The 16,468-nt window shown below is 40.6% G+C and overlaps 1 protein-coding gene across 9 annotated transcripts in view; it reads left to right on the top strand.

The window, feature by feature from the left end:
- The first annotated feature begins 573 nt into the window (after positions 1-573).
- NTNG1 (netrin G1) overlaps positions 574-16,468 on the top strand; it is a 320,260-nt gene continuing 304,365 nt past the window's right edge. For 6 of the 9 annotated variants that reach the window (XM_073896226.1, XM_073896224.1, XM_073896220.1 and 3 more), the window contains exons 1-2: positions 580-1,661; positions 8,533-9,235. In XM_073896226.1, coding sequence (XP_073752327.1) covers positions 8,990-9,235 — 246 coding nt within the window. In that variant the 5' untranslated portion in view covers positions 580-1,661; positions 8,533-8,989. Of the gene's footprint in view, positions 1,662-1,899; positions 1,979-5,641; positions 5,740-8,532; positions 9,236-16,468 lie in introns of those variants that run through there. The other 3 variants (XM_073896221.1, XM_073896222.1, XM_073896223.1) reach the window with 3 other exon arrangements.

The following is a 16,468-nucleotide window of genomic DNA, read 5'->3' as shown; positions in this document are numbered from 1 at the left end:
TACTTCCTCTCATCTGCCCAACTTTCCCTTACTGCGTATTCCCCTTACCATACAAAAGCTTTTTTGTTTGGCTTGAAATGCTCACAGATTTCTGAGATCAGAGCTCTCTCTGTATTGCAATAGTCTTTCTAATTAAAGTCTTTCCCTATCTAAGTCTGGATTTTTTCTTTTTTTCTTTTTTGACGTTACTATGTAGCTAAGAGGGATTTCAGGTAAGTTTGAGCCCCCCCTCCCAACTGATGGGGCATGAAGTCTTGGGGGCCGGGGTATTTGTGGGTTTTTTTCTTGGGAAAAGCAAGGAGACGCGACATGCACGGCTCTCTTTTGAACTTCAACTTTGCACAGGAGAATGGATTTCTAAATGAGCAGGTTCAAGGCTTGCGCCCTAGGGGCCGCTGGCAAGGGCGGGGAATTTTTGGTTGAAAAACACAGTCAGGATCACTGCTAGGGGTGAGGGGTGTGCTTAGGCACGGTTTGGGGGAGGAGAGCGAGGAGTGAGGGATGGGACGGGCGGGGGCACGAGTGGATGGTACGTGAAGAGTTACTGGAAACGGCGCTTCCGCGGGCGAGCTGGGGGTGGGGAGGTGAAAGGTAGTCGCAGAACCTCAGCGCAGGGAGGTCGTGCAGCGGCGGCACCGGCGGCCGGAGCAGCGGCAGCGGCAGCGAGCGGGACGGAGTTAGGACCGCTCGGAGCGCCCAGGTCTCGAGGTAGTGTAAGGTTTGCAATCCTTCCACTTGCTGGCAGTGGCAGAAGATCTGCTTTTAAGTGAAACCTTCATGCCACCCCTCTGAGGGCTGCGGCTTCCCCGGGCTCGCTTCTTTCTCTCTCCCTCCTCCGGCCCTCGCGCTCACTCTTTAATTTGCACGCGCCCCTAAGTTTGCCGAGATCTCGCTGCGGGCTCGGAGCCGGTCCGGCCAGGCGCCGCGGGCGGGGGCGGGGAGCCCGGGAACCGCAATTCAGAAGCGTCGTGGGCCATGTATATTTCATCAACTGGACTTTGGGTGCGTCGCGTCTCACAGCCATCAACGCTATGTGCAGTGACATTTCTGACTTGAGTGGAGGAATGCGAGAAGGAAGCCCGGGTGAAATTGTTACTAGAGGATCTTCTTGGCGCCAATGCTAATTGTCCTGATTTATGTCCCTTCTGACTAAGCTCAACGTCTTCATCTGAAATAAAATGAAAGCTGTGCCAAGCGAGGTAGAACCGCCCGGCCGCTGGTTCTGATCCCCGGGAATCAGGAAATCGTCCTGCAGCTTAAAAAAAAAAAAATAAATAAATAAAAGGAGAGAGATAGAGGGAAAAAAAAATAGAAATAGAAAAAAAAATCCCCAGCAAAAGTTTAAAGCGAGAAGTGGCAGAGGCAGTGGCGCGAGGAGGCGCGGAGGAGAGCCGGCAAGCGGGGGACTGGGCTGGCAAGACCTCCCGAAGGCTGCGATTTCATTATTAATATCACTATATATTTTTGGAGGGAGAGGCACCTTTCTCATCCTCTCTTCCTCTCCGCCCACCCCTGTTCCCTCCCCCTCATCTACCTGTCAAAGTCACTGATCTTTTGCATTTCGGAAGAGGACGTCAACGGGAAGGAATTCCCCCTCTCGGCGAGGGCTCCGAGAGGGGGCGACGCGCAGGAAGGCTCCCCCTCAGGGGCCCGCGACGAAGGTAATTAAGCGGCGGGGAGTGGCGGGCCGGCGCGGGGCTCCGGGTCCTCAGAGTCCTCTCCCACCGCGCGCCGGGCGCGAGCGGGACCCCGGGGCGGCGGCGGCGGCGGCGGCGGCGGCGGCTCGGGTCCACACCCCACCCCTCCCGCTCCTCCCGCGCCCCGGAGGACGCTCGGCGGGAGCTGCCGCCGCCCGCCCGTGCGCCACTCGCGGGCTCCGCTGCTGCGGCCGCCGCCCGAAGCGCACCCGGCTGGGCAGGGCCGCCGCCCCGCGCCGTCGGTCGGCTCCCGGCCGGCGCAAGGGCAAACGCGCCACACGGTAAGTGCAGCCGGCGTCCCCCTCCTCCGGCGACCCGCGCGTCTCGTCTTTGCCCCTCTCCCCGGGGCTCCCTCCCTCCGTGCCTGCCTCCGCCCCCTCCCCCCCCCTGCGATCCACAGGCGGGAGGGAGGCTCCGGGTGGGCGAGGAACTTTGTGAAGCGCCTTGAGGAGGCAGCGCGCGGAGCCGCGGCGCGCACACAACCCGCACACTCTCACACCCACACACGAGTCTTCCTGGGTGTGCGCCCCGAGCGGGTTGCGTGTGTGTGTGTGCGTGTGTGTGTTGCATCGGGAGCCTGGGCGCTGGGTCGGTGCCTCGGTGGACGGACTGACAGACACCCGGCGCGCTCCCCCTCTCACACACACACCTGGCCACACACCACGCACTGGAGGGTTCTTTTTTTCCTTTTGCCAATTGTCTTTGCTTTGGGGAGAAGACTTGCCCTCTTGCACGCCCTGTGGAGCTGGTGGCCACACTGAGAGCTTTTGAAGTCCCCTTCTTTTAATCTCCGTTATTGGTGCGAGATTAAAGCATTACTATCCCATGATGTGCAGCTGGGGAGAAGGCAGAATTGAAAGAGGACCAGACTTGGTGTAGGAATGCTGTTGGGAATATTTTCTCGGGTTCTTTACTGGCATTACTTTAATCGGTTGCGGGATTCGGCTAGGGACATTGAATTCCTGTCCTCTATGGATCTGTGGATATCTATATATAATGCAAATAATCCCGAATATTATTGGGCCCAAAATAGCCAATTAAGTGATTCATACCGGGGAAAAGTTAGATAAAAAAAGAAACTGCGCCCTCTGCTGTTTATTCTAGTAACCTTACCCGGGGACCTCCACCCCCACCGCATCCACTTAGGAGGTCGTCATCTTGCAGGGCTTGGGGGAAAATTCCTAGCGGGGATTTTAAAGCAACTTTATTTGGAAAAGTCGGAGGTTGCGTTCCCATCATCGCATCAGGTATAGATTTCCAGAGAGCAGAAGCTTTTGTTAACCCGACTCCTCTTCCATTCTTCTCTGTACTAGGAATGGTCATGGAGCCACCCGTTATCATAACAGTTTGTCAATCTTTGGAATGGAAAATTCTGAGTAAGATTCAGAATTCCACTAAACATATGGTGTAACTGGCAGTAGATTTGCTCGAGAAATAAGGCCCTGTTTTATGACTGAAAATACTAAAAGTTGTCTTACAGAAATGGGGGGAAATTAACCAGAAAAATCCTCCAACAAAATCCTTTATTCAAATTTACTTAATGGTTAAGCTTGTTAGAAAAAGTTTCCCAGAAATTCTCTTTTTAGAGAAGGGGCAAGGTTTTGGTGATTTGTCTAGCCCTTGAGAGCATCTCTAACCTGTGGGGAATTAGCAACCTCAGGTTTCAGTATTTTGTGTCACTTTGAATGTTTTACCCACGCACCCACCCCCCTTTCTCGTTGGCAAAGGAACGGCAGCTCATTAACTGTCCAAGATTCTTTTGGGAGATAAGCAACTTCCAGTTTTTCATTAAGACAAAATTTGAGTATTTGCATGTGGATCAGGATACAAAGAAAAAAACGCATCAAGTGCTTTGCACTTAATGTTGTTCCGGCTTACATATGTAAGGGATATATTTCCTTTTCTCTTCTGGATGCCATGAAATGACATCTGTTTCACCACTAAAGATCAACATGAGAGCATTCAGAATTCCATACGTATCTATTAATGTGGTTATACTTCCTATTATGAAATTTAAGAGAGATCATCTTAAAATTTTGTAAGACAGCAGTTTATGTTATTTGCACACAAAGCTTTTTTTTTCTGTTGAGATTTTTGTTTTGTCAGCTTTCACAGGGCATGTGTGTTAAAGTGATTCAGGTTACCTTTTTTAGGACGACGCTAAAGTATTCTGCAGTTTCCTTTTGTATAATTGCAATTGGCACAACTACTTGTCTGCTTCCATTACTATTCCGAAAAAAAAAAAAAAACAACCACACAGGTGATATGTCAAAAAATTTAAATGATTACGCCTTTAGTTGATATGTTTTCTAAGTGTTGTAAAGATTTGGAGAGTTTTAGAGTTACAAGATCATCAAGTCGCTTGGAAAGAAATAAAATTTCATGCAACTCAGAAAGTCAGTTATTATGTTAACAGAAGAAGGTGTGTGTGTGTGTGTGTGTATCATATTATACGTCAGTAAAAGATGTAGCATACTTTAAAAAAGAATTTTATCTTCAGAATCCAGAGTTTTGTTTCAAAACTTCAGGTGGGTGTAGATTTTCTTAAATGTGTGTTTGAAAACTTGGATGTCTGAACTTCCCTACACAAGAAGGAAAGATTTGTTGTTCTATGGTAATGAAATACCAGATTTCTTCTAGCCTTAACTGATTCTGAAATAATTTTATGTATTATCCCATCCCCAAACATCCTGCCAAGTGTATGCTATCTGATTTCTCTAATCATTCTTCTCTTGGTGAAAACCGAGATCTTTCAAATACGAAGGTGTCCTATTTGGTTTTATTAAGAATCTCATGATAGGCATTCGCTCATAATACCCAATCAAGGATGAGTAAAATATGCCAATGATGTTTCAGTACATGTTAAATTCCTTATATTTTGAGAGACAGTTAACAAAAGGGTAGAAGCAAATGGTTCTCATTTAAGATGACTAGAAAATGCTTTCTTCACAACAATAAATAAATGCAAAGAGCATTCAGTATATCTTAAATATCTCGTCTAGTCACTCTCATTACGACAGTGTTGGAATCTGCTACTTTTGGTAGGTTATTGAATTTGGGGATATCTTTATCTCTTTATAATTTTCGCTCAATGAAATGTAATTATGGTCAGTGTTCTTTTTGTTCCTTCCCATTCAGAAACATGCATATTTCTAAAATTCTTAATGTCTATGAGGAATGAGTCAATAGCTGTCTATTTCAGGTGCCCCTGAAGAGCTAAGTATTTATGGAATAAATAGCCTACTACTAGCACCCCCACCTCCTAGTGAGATTATATAATAAAACCAATGAGCTAGAATTAACAGATTTACTGTCAATATTTTCCTCTCAGTTGATGAAGTTGGCATTTTTTTAAAGAATGTAATTGTCTATAATTTTGACCATTATTACTCCCATGTACTATTTTGGGAGGCTTCTTTTCTGATGAGAGAAAGGGCCTGTGAAATACCTTCTCCAAAGTTATTCCCAGGTGGAAGGGAATTAGCTCCAGAATCCTGGAAAATGATGTCCTGTGGATGCAAAGCCATGTTACAGACCCTTTAGTCCAGATCAATAACATCTATCAACTTGAGGACATGACATAATTTTATATTTTCACACTGTCTCTGCAAATTTATATACCAGTGAGAGTCTATGGAGTTCTCATAGCATATTAATGGGTATTTTTATCAAAGAGGATTTCTCAGTACTTTAGTGCATAGGTAGAGATGATGGCATTATTTGAAAACAGTGTGTTCCCAAGGTTTGCAGAGCAAAGAACTGGAACTGGGGCTGCCCAGAGCTCCTCCGGAAGCAGCTCACATTTAGGTGATATGGACACCTGAGACAAATTCAAAGCCCCCATTACTTGGCAATTAGTTCAGTTATGGGCCAGAAGGGGTTGGTTTAGTATACTAAATCCCAAATTTGTCATTGACCGCCCTTCTCATCATTCTTTTGCCTAGCTACTTGCTGTGATGACCTAGCTTTTAAGAAGCTATTGATGATTTTAACCCGGTTGAAAGCATAGCCCGATTGGAACCGGTACCATTAAGCAATAGAGGTGAGAGGGTAAATAATATTCTATTTTCATATCATTTTATTTTCCTTGAAAACTCCATAATTATACTTTAATAGCAAAGTCCCGATTTTGACAGAGGACTGTTTTCCACTGTGTCATGGAAATTCATTAATTTAATTTCTTCTTAATTTTAAATTAAGAGGATTTTCTTTGAAGTGTAAGTGGCACTGAAAAAAAGTGAGGAGGCCCGACATGAAAATACATTCTAGAATACACGCTATAAATATAAAAATTAGATTGAAATTAAGCAATTATGTTAAAGAACAGCTTAGTGACCCTCTGCTCCTGATCTGTAATATGCCGTGGTCAATATCTTTTTCTGTGTCAATGGGAGCTCATTAAATGTAAATTCTGCAGACTAACTGAGGCATGCCATATTAGTGCTTGCCAAAGTTTGACATTTTTAATACATTAATAATATGTCTGTAATGTAATGGAAAACTATTAATCACAACTGGTTATGTGCCAGAAATTTAAGCTATAATTGGCTGCTTCTTGTCAAGAATGTCTGTCGCACAGTCCTGCAACTGCCTAATATTCAAATATCTTGCACTCCTCTGCATTTTTCCTTGTCAGTTCTCTAAATTCGATCAATGGTGTAGTCCATAATTCTGTGTAATGACCATTATTATAATTCTGCTATACTTTAATGAGAATTCATTATATTGGGATTGCTGTTGTGTCAAGAACTAGTAACAGGTTCACCTACATTTCCTTAGTGTCCAAATTTTTCACGTACATCTATCTGGTGGCCATCCTTTATTCTGTGGTTGCAGTCAGGCAAAATGTGGATAAAGACAGAGTTACGAAGAATAAACAGATTAGGGGATAACATTTACTGGTCAAAAAAAAGTGAAGGTTAATCTCTGGGAGCATTCAAATATATACTTAGGGTCACATTTTAAAAACAGTATTAGAATTAACTCCTAATTTTCACTCAATTCAAACTCAGAGCAGTTCATCCCTGGTCTTCAAGATTATATTGTCCTTGATAAAGAAGTTGCTATGTATTTGAACCTAAGAATTGAAGTTAATTATTTCTAGTCTAATAGATTTAACACTTCTTCTGTTGTCATGCCCAGCTCCCCCACACTCCATGAAAGTGTTTGTTCTTGTTATAATGAAGTAGTAAACACAGTTGAAAAATGCATCTAGAAAATGTGCATTTGTATTATTTTAACACCTTTACAGATTATTAAGGATGTAGTAGCCACAACACATGCTTCCCTGTGATTTCTTTCCTTTTAGCTTAAGACATCAAAATGTGCCCAACACATCTATATGTTATAAGGAGGATGCAGATTCAAATCTGCAGTTTATACATGTTTAGACAAACTGCTAATTATTGCTTCATAAGAACTCAAATATTCAACACTTTTCCTAATAGAAAATATCACAAATTGGAGCTGTATGATAACATTTTATGAATTGAATATAATGAAAATTGCACTTGCATCCATAAAGCAATTATTATAAATTACTTTGCTATGGAAACACTATTCAACCATCCGTTGGCATTTCATAGTCTCTGTGGCTGAGTTCATTTTAAGATTTAAATATATTGAATTCCTTTTATAATATTGTTTGAAGATAGCAAACTTCCCTATTTAAACTGCCTAATGTGAATTAAAGGGTCTATGATGGTAGTTTCTAAACTGCAGGGTTTTTGGCCTTTTTCAGTTGTTTAAAAAACAGTTACTGGGACTCTGACAATATGAACCAACTAATTACACAAATACCTCTTTTTTACAGCTGGATTCCAAATATTATTGTTTGGTTAGACTTGGACAGTGGTTTCTAAAGAGAAAAGTTGCCAGTTCACCTCAGCAATGACTAGTATCTGTATTTGTGGGGGCTGCATTATCAGTTAACCCAAAGAACTGTTAAACAGTAATTTTTATTTTCTCTTAGAATTAGTGCCATATTATTCTGCTTCATGGCCTGTTAACTCACCCTCAGCTATTTTTATGTGTGCATTTTAAATTGTGCATTTTACTACAGAGCTTTTAGTTTTAAAGCAGCGTATAATATTCGCCTTTGGGACAAATTCTCTTCTTCTGTTACAGAAAGTAAGTGCAAATGCAGATGTAATGGCTATAAAAAGATGTAAGAAAATAGAAGAGTCTTGTGAAAAGAAAATTTGCTCCTTTCGTTTTATTTCTGAGTATTTTTTTTTTCAGAAGAGCCAAGTTATCTTTATCACTAAATGCAACTAAACAAAAGAGGCTAAATTCTTCCAATATAATGAGCAAATCCAAAGGGACAGACTTGTGCCAACAATGCTGGTTTTCACTCCAACTAACAAAAGCTAAGAAATGTACAAGGAATTTAGGGATTTTTAGGGTCTCTTTGCCAATAGACAAAAGGCATAGAGGTAGTTGTCACTTTTTTGTCATTGTTATAAAAGCATTCATTTCCCCCATTGTTCTCCTGGAAGATTTTCTAGCCCTGCAATCCATGAGAAATGTTTAAATCTAGCTGCTTGCTCTGTTTTGTCAAGATGGAAATATAATTTTTGAAGCGAGAACCTGTAGCTCACCTGGGACATGCACATCTGTCTTTGTTATGGAAGAGTTAAATCCTTCATATCAAAATTCTCCCCAATGTGAATGATTTCTGTGGTTTGCTCATTCTAGCAAAGCAGTGGAGTAAAGGTTATCCATATTACACCAATTTGCTTTATATTGCATCAAACCTCCCAAATGTCAACATATCATACGGTTTGTAATGCATTGATTCTGGGGCAATAACTCTTACTCTCATTGTTTCTTAAAGGGTGTTGGTGCCAGAAGGAAAGAATGATTGATGAGAAACAGACACCCGGCTATAGACACTCATCCTTTTGCTTCAGATACTGATACCCTAGTGTGTCTGAGCATCCTTTGTGAGCAGTGAGCACTGAGGATCACCCAGGGTTATCGGATGTACAACAGGAGAGCCATCACTTTGCTAAATCATTCTCTGCCACTGGACATCTTTTACAAAAACCAAACCAGACCCGAGTCTAATAGATATGTTCTAGGACAACGAAAAAGCTGCAAGTTGTTGTCAACGCCTAATGCGCAAGTATGTTAGGCTTCCACCAAAGTCCTCAATATACCTGAATACGCACAATATCGACCCTTCACTTTAAATTTGGAATCTATAGACATATATGTATATGTAAAATAGACATAGCTCACAGATAACCAAACCCTGCTTTATTACTGCGAGGATTGCCAAGAATTTAGAGATGTATTTGTCAAGATTCCTGTCAATTCATGCCCTTTGGGTTACAGTGTCCTCAGTGATGCAACCCTACCCTTTGGTATGGGGACATTATGACGTGTGTAAGACTCAGATTTACACAGAAGAAGGGAAAGTTTGGGATTACATGGCCTGTCAGCCGGAATCCACGGACATGACCAAGTATCTCAAAGTAAAACTGGATCCTCCGGACATTACCTGTGGAGACCCTCCCGAGACATTCTGTGCAATGGTGAGGCAACCCTTTTGAATAGTCTATTTCATATTAAGTGGGAGTGTGTCATATATGTGTACAAATGTGGTAAGGGTAAAGACTCGACTCATGCAATGAGCTGAATCTGTGCGTGGCAGATCTGCGCTGACAGGTTCGCTTCCTTCACAATGGAGGCTGGCTTGCAGGACCTGGAATTACAAGTCACAGTGTGATTGATGCACTGGAATGTACCTTTTGCCTTCCTACAAACCAAAGCTTCCACTGAGACAGGTGTACTATATATAAATTATAAAAGAAAAAGTTCAACTGAAGGTTAAATTTCAGATTGGAATCTGGGAATATGACTAGGTAATATGCATCATGGTAAAGGATAAAATCCATTGGTAAACCGACTTTAAAAACACAAAGGTTTCTTCACATACCTGCATAAGGCCAGCCCCGAATTTCGTAGTTCAAGGCCAGATTAGAGTTCATGGTTGTCCTCATGTGGACATTGCTGTGATGTGGAAGTCCTTGGTTAGGAGAACAGTGAGAAGAGAAGCAAAGGAGACAGGAGCTAAAGCCTCCAGAAAAGTCTCATTTGTCAACTCATGCAGGCCCTTATTTTCAAGGGTCACGGTTTTCTATGGGTGTTTTAAATATGACTGTTGGAATGTTGGAAACGTATTTGCTGGAAAGTAATGACCTGGGCATACAAATTCAGATACCATCCTTTGATAAGCAGAATTACAGAATTCCTTGTTTTTGTGGTGTACATAAGTCTTTTCCTGGGTGGAGAGTTAAATCCTAGGTGAAAAGATAACATTGGAGTGATGCATTGAATTTTCACTTAGGACGTGGCTGAAAATTTACCTATAAGGTATTAATAAAGAGTTTGGTGATTAACATGATGTAAATCAAAGTGCTAAAGAATTCAGACAGTATGTTCATTCGGTTTATGTCGTTGTTTTTTTTTTTTATTATAGGTGGTCTTTATTTGATACTGGAATTGTGATCCCATTTCTCTCTGCAGAACAGATATAATCATATGGCAGATTTTAATAGTATTCTTACCTGACTTTATTATCTTGAACCTGACCTGGCATTTTCAGCATAGTGAAACTATTAATCAAAGTAGCATCTGTTCACAGTCCCCAGTGAGTTAAATTAGCATAAGATCATCTTAGACCTAGCACTGTGGAAAAGGTTTTGTAACAGGAAACAATTTTGAGCAATAAAGAGTGTTTTTACCTAAAAGCTAACGGCTTGCCATTTTTCAGAAGTGCCTTTGGGGACTGGTTTGAATTATGGTCTAAACCTGATTTTGTGGAGAGTGAGAAAAAGAGCTTGCCTATTAGGTGTCACTATGACTAAAGTGCCCTGAAAGACTAAATATTTCAAAGAGAGGACCCGTCTTTCTGGGAAACAGACATGTGCTTTGCAAAAAAAAAAAAAAAAAGCTACATTTTAGGAAACAGAAACTTCCAGAAGAGGAGTTTATTCCAACACATTAGCAAAACTATAGTAAGTCTGTAAAAGAGCAGGGACGTTTGTTGGCTTTATAGAAGCTGTTTGATAATCTCTCATAAAAGTTTAAATTTAAAATCTCATTGCAAATCTGGGGTGCAATTGCTGTGCAGGTGATAGGTCCTGGAGTCTTCCACTCCTCACAGCAAGAGAATGAGTTCTGGGCCAGCTCTTCATATTATGAAGAACACTCTAGCTTTATCTATTGGCTTACATGACACTTGTAGCGATATGCCTCTTCTGGAATTGTTTAATAATTGACGGATCTAAGTAAAATAGATCTCCTTCTTCAGAGTGCCATTTCCACTCCCATCAGCCCAGTGTGATGTGTTCAGCCTGTGCTTTAAATGCACAGCTTTCTCGATCTCAGCCCCTGGCAAGAGAACGCTAGCTGAGCTCTGCTCCTGTCCTCATGTGGAAGGGTTTAATTGGTGTCTTCAGCGTGCCTCTCATCATGAGTGGGAAAGGGCACATTACAGAACTTCTCATGCCCGCCTCTCATGGGGACGTGGTCTAAAGTCCTTAAACAAGTCAGTTCCCTCCCAGTTCACTAGCTATGTGATGTTAGAGACCAAAAGAGAAAAAAGAATTAAAATTATATCCTTCAGCTTTCCCAAGTATAGTAACATGAATACTTTATACGTTTACCCCCAAATCCTTTTGAAAGGCTACCTCTTAGTCTGATGCAGATATTTGGAGGCCTTGGTGCATTTAAGCTTGTCACTGGGCAGAATTGTTTTCCAAGGGAGAGTGTAAGATTTGTGGGATGTTACCTATCAATGCTTAATTTGGACTCCTTAATATGCATATGATTGGCATAGCAGATTTAATAACCCATCCTTTAAACGCAGACTTTGGGACTATTTGTATGCATATTATATGCCAAGTCAACAATAATGGCCTAATACAGCAACACTTCTTCTCTGTAGTTTTGGATTTTCCATAAAACTCTTTAGTGTAAGGGTTCCTGACACAAAGCTGTAAAGCTGTCTCAGGATGCTGTCATATCAGACCCATGTAGGTGCTCCTTAGCCCAAGGTCTAATGGGAATCCATAAAGTCATTTGTGTTATGACTTTCTCGTTCTTTCCTCCTTGACACACGCATCCATACCTGCTCGCTCAGAGTGGTTATGGCCCATTACATCGGTGTTGCGGCCACATAAGCACAATCACTACTTAGCCCTTATATGTAAATGTTTGCTGCAAAATGGTTTCGGAAATCACCTACTCCGTTAGTGACACCCTTATTATCTATGAGTATAACAATTCTGAGCACCGAGGGGACATTTGGTAAGAGAAACACCCTGAAGTTTCCATAGTTCATTGGCAATGCATTAAGAACCACTGTTGCTGCCTTTTGCACGTGCTCCATCCTCACGTGGCAGCGACCATCCAGGGATGCAGCATATAGTTTATTGTGAAATTTCAGGGAAAAAGGACCACGTGATTCCATTTGATAATAGATCTCTGCTTCCTAACCTGGATGACCTATTTAATAATTCTTTAATATCTAGTAATTTTAAGTTGTGTATTAGTACTACCAGCATTTATGAATGTTAATTTTATGGGATCACACTGATATTTCTATTCATGGGAATAGAATAGGGGAAACACACACACACACACACACACACACACACACACACACACGAATTGTGTATGAGACCATATGTTTTCTTTTTAATTTAATATATTCCTTTTAAGTTGTTGATGGCGCAAGAACTATCTCTGTTAAGGAGGAAGAATCTGAGAGGTAGAAGAGGTTTAGCCATTTCTTTCCTTTTTTTTTTTTTTAGGCTGGGATAATATGTTAGTATAGATCATGTCCTTCTCCCAGCCACATAAAAGCTTCCCGTAGCACAGCTTTGTCAGAAAACACAGATCATCTGGTGACTACAATTTGTTTCAATTTGCATAAAGAGCAAATAGGATGATCAGAACCTGTGTGTAAAGCCGAAGTGACAACACAAAGCTATGACTTGTTCTTTGTGTTTAGACAAACTTCGCTGTCATATCTCCATGCAACACCCCAGTGGCTTAAAAATGGCAAAATTATCTGCAATTATCTCCAGCCTGCAGCTAATTTTCTGGATAAGTTAAACAGAAGCTTTGAAAAGAAGCCTGCAGACGGGAGAAGTCATGTGCGTTTGTACAATAGATGGTGCGGAAGTGCTGATGGCTATGGAAATGTGAACCCTCGAGAGCTGCTGTGGATTTCAGAGCCAATCAAAACTAAATTAGGAAACAAAGATTATTAAAAAGTCTTCTGTGCATGTAATTTTGGCATAATATTATGAGGTGGACATTAAGTGTTTCCCTTGGAGACCCCCGGCATCATTAATGCAGTGTGCCTTTAATTACAAGTAGACTCATATTACTAAAAAATGGAGAAAATAAAGTACTCGGAGGTGTAGTTAGCAATACCCTCATTATGTTTACTGAAATAATTAAAAGAAAGGGTGCAATTTTTCTAAATAAAATGTCAGAATTTGAAATGAAAATGGATTTTCTTTAAGAAATTTACTAATGGGTGCCCGCGCTCTTGATAGGCATTTATTCAAGTACCATAACAGGTCTATTAACGATCATTCCATATTGTGCTATTTCTAGATAGACTCCTATTAAGAAAAAAAAGACTTTAATTATTGCAAGCATTGTGGATAGAACATATTTCATTTTGTTCAAATGGAATTTAGGAAAGTAGTAGAAAGCCTTTGTATTTTATGATATTAAAGGAACCCAGTGGGATGAGTGAGTGGTAATGCATAGTCACAGGACTATCTATAACTTAAATTTCAAATTTGACATTAGCACGGGTTGCCATCTGGTGACTATCAGGTGGCCTTTGAGAAATTAATTTGATAAACTCAGTTCCATTTTCAGTGACAAGGCATTAATTTCAATTTTCCAAAAACTGGAAATGACATTGACTTATATAATAATCAAATAATCTTAAAGTATACTCTGTTCACATGAAACATAATTCAATAAATGAATGAAGTTTTAATAACAGTGATGTCTTTCAGTTGAACTGATTTATCCCTTAATTATCCCAGAATGGAATTTTTTTAAAAAAACTTTCAGTTCCGCCATTATTAACACTTCATTGTTTAGTTCATTATTTAGATTTATTTCTTAGAAAAGTTTAATTCACATTTGCAATGAATTAAGTTTCATGGAAATCAATCTTTTTTATATATCCCTGTACCAAGTATCTCTTTATTGAGGAGCCTACAAGAGCTCCTTATTATCTGTTGCATCAAGTCTAAAGTACTCTACCTGGTCTTTAAATCTGGTTATATTCAACTTTATTTCCCATTACTTCCCATTGGGACCCTATGGCACGTCCAAGGGACTTACGGGTAGCTATCTGATTGGCAGAGGACTACTGCACCTGGGTTGAAGCTAATTGGCATAGCATGCCCTGTATATGGGGGTGGGGGGTGCTTGGGAGGAAGCTGGGAAAGATTACTGTGGGTCTAACAAAACTTAAAACCACATCATGTCACTAAATGTTCTCAGACAGTGTTCTCTATGTGCACAAGTGCCTCAGTCTCTGATGGGCTGATGCTTCACAAATATTATTCCAGGCTACTGAATGTAGTAAAGTGAACAGAGCATATAGCAAATGCAAAACCAATAGGTGGTGGTGAGAATCAAAGTCAAATAGCATGTGTTCCCTGCCTCCAAAGGAAGTAAAGGAGAGTCCTAAGCAAAATGAATATGAAGTAGTGTGTACTCAGGGGATGGGGGAACAAAGAAGCAAAGCCAGCACTCAGAATTTAAAGGTGAAACATTATTTTGTGGCATATCAAAGGGCCACTTGGAGAATACTGTCTGGTAGTCAAGTGCCTAATTAGCTAAACAGCATCTGAAAAAGATAGAAAAAGACTGGGTGGGGCAGATTCAAGCACAGTGTTTAAATGATAGCCTAGTGGCCAGGTTAATGGTAGAATGACCTTATATCTGGCATAATGGAAGAGGAGCAAAAAATCATAGAACCTGATGGGTTAGACCTATATACGTGTGCATATATATATATAATGTGTGTATATATGTATGTCTTTTTAACTTAGTTGATGGTGGAGTATGCTGAGTAAGATAAGCATGGTTCATCTACCTGAAGCTCCAATATTACACAAAGATTAGGGGAAGCATTTAACTGAACCCACAAATGCGAGATTTTTAAAGGTGAAACACGAGAAAATAGTAAGTGCCTTGTAGTGGATCACTTTGAATTACTTCCTCTGTTCCCCAAGGAGTAGTCTTGTTTTCTCTCAATCTAGGGCAATATTGCTTGAAAAGTGTGAGAAGCAATCTCCTAAAAATACCATAGCCCTTCCAGATTGTTTTGGGGTCTCTCAGGCTTATTCTCCAGACTTTGTGTGGGGGGTTTGCTCTTCTAGCTTTGGGACTGTACATGGGATGGGTCTTAGGCTGGTATCTTGTTTCTCTGACTTTGAGGACTAGTGTCATCACACAGAAAGTCCCTCATCTCATGTGTTTTCTGTGCGAGGACAAGCAGAGGACATTCCTGTTGCTTGGAATAGTCTGTGCTCCTTTCCACTTTTCTCAATTCCACCCATCCTTCAAGGTCTATGTGAAGTTGGCTTCTCTATACACGCTTTCTGCCAATTTCAGCTCATATCATTTTCTTGATTGTATATCTATATTAGCCCTGCCTATGTACTACACTATATGGCATCATTTAGCACTTATTACATTTTATTGATTAATACACCCACATGCACATTTGTTTCATGTGTTTATTGTATCCTGCCTCTTTATCTGGATCACTACTCTTTTATTTTTTAAGATTTTATTTATTTATTGTGAGAGAGAGAGAGAAATCAGGGGGTGGAGCAGAGGGGGAGGGAGAAGAAGAGGGAATGAATCCCAAGCCGACCGCATGCTGAGCAGGGAGCCCAACACTTGGACTGGATCTCACAACCCTGAGATGACCTAAGCTGAAACCAAGAGTCGGGTGCTCAATGGACTGAGCCACCCAGGCACCCCTTGATCACTACTCTTTAAATGAGATGATATGTAGGAGAGAGCCTACTGTATACTGGGACTCAACAGAGACTACACATTATATTGCTTTTCTACCTCATAGCATTTACCATACTCCTAGGCAACAGATAATAATAACATGTTTTTAATTTATTAATTGATCAATTTATTGAATATAGTATTTGATTTTCTAGAATGTTTTCTTTTTCTTGAGAACTTTTATCATGAATCTGTTTTTTTCCTCTGCAAATTAAGAGACAACTAGAAAATTTAGCTACTGCACTTGGGCAGCTTATGATGATGTTCTCAAGAGATGGGAGAGGCAAAATCTACTCAGCATTCCAACACTGAAAGTTTATATGAGGGACTTTCAAATTCCATTTCTAATTGAATCTTTTAAATGTATTTTTCCAAATAGAAAATTTGGAAAAAATAGAAGAGCTTAACACACAACATTGAAATCATTTTGCCATATTTCTTACAAGTCTCTCTCTCTCTCTCAATATATATATTTTGTTTTACAAAATTGGAATCATATCACATACATTTTTTCACCTTTTTTTCATTTACTACTACAGTTTTTGCATTTACTTGTATCATTATGTATTCTTAGGATATATGATTTTGATAGCTATAAATATCCTATTATGTGGATATACAATATTTTATTTTATTATCTCACCTTGACAGCTTGATGTTCTTTGCTTTTTTTTTTCCTATTGGTTATATGC

This window comes from Callorhinus ursinus, unplaced genomic scaffold, assembly GCF_003265705.2.
Source record: "Callorhinus ursinus isolate GAN/ISIS: 27379988/994484 unplaced genomic scaffold, GSC_fseal_2.0 scaffold9, whole genome shotgun sequence".
In the NCBI taxonomy this organism is placed as follows: Eukaryota; Metazoa; Chordata; class Mammalia; order Carnivora; family Otariidae; genus Callorhinus; species Callorhinus ursinus.
Note: the sequence above shows the minus strand (reverse complement) of the source record. Positions and strands in the feature narration are given on the sequence as shown.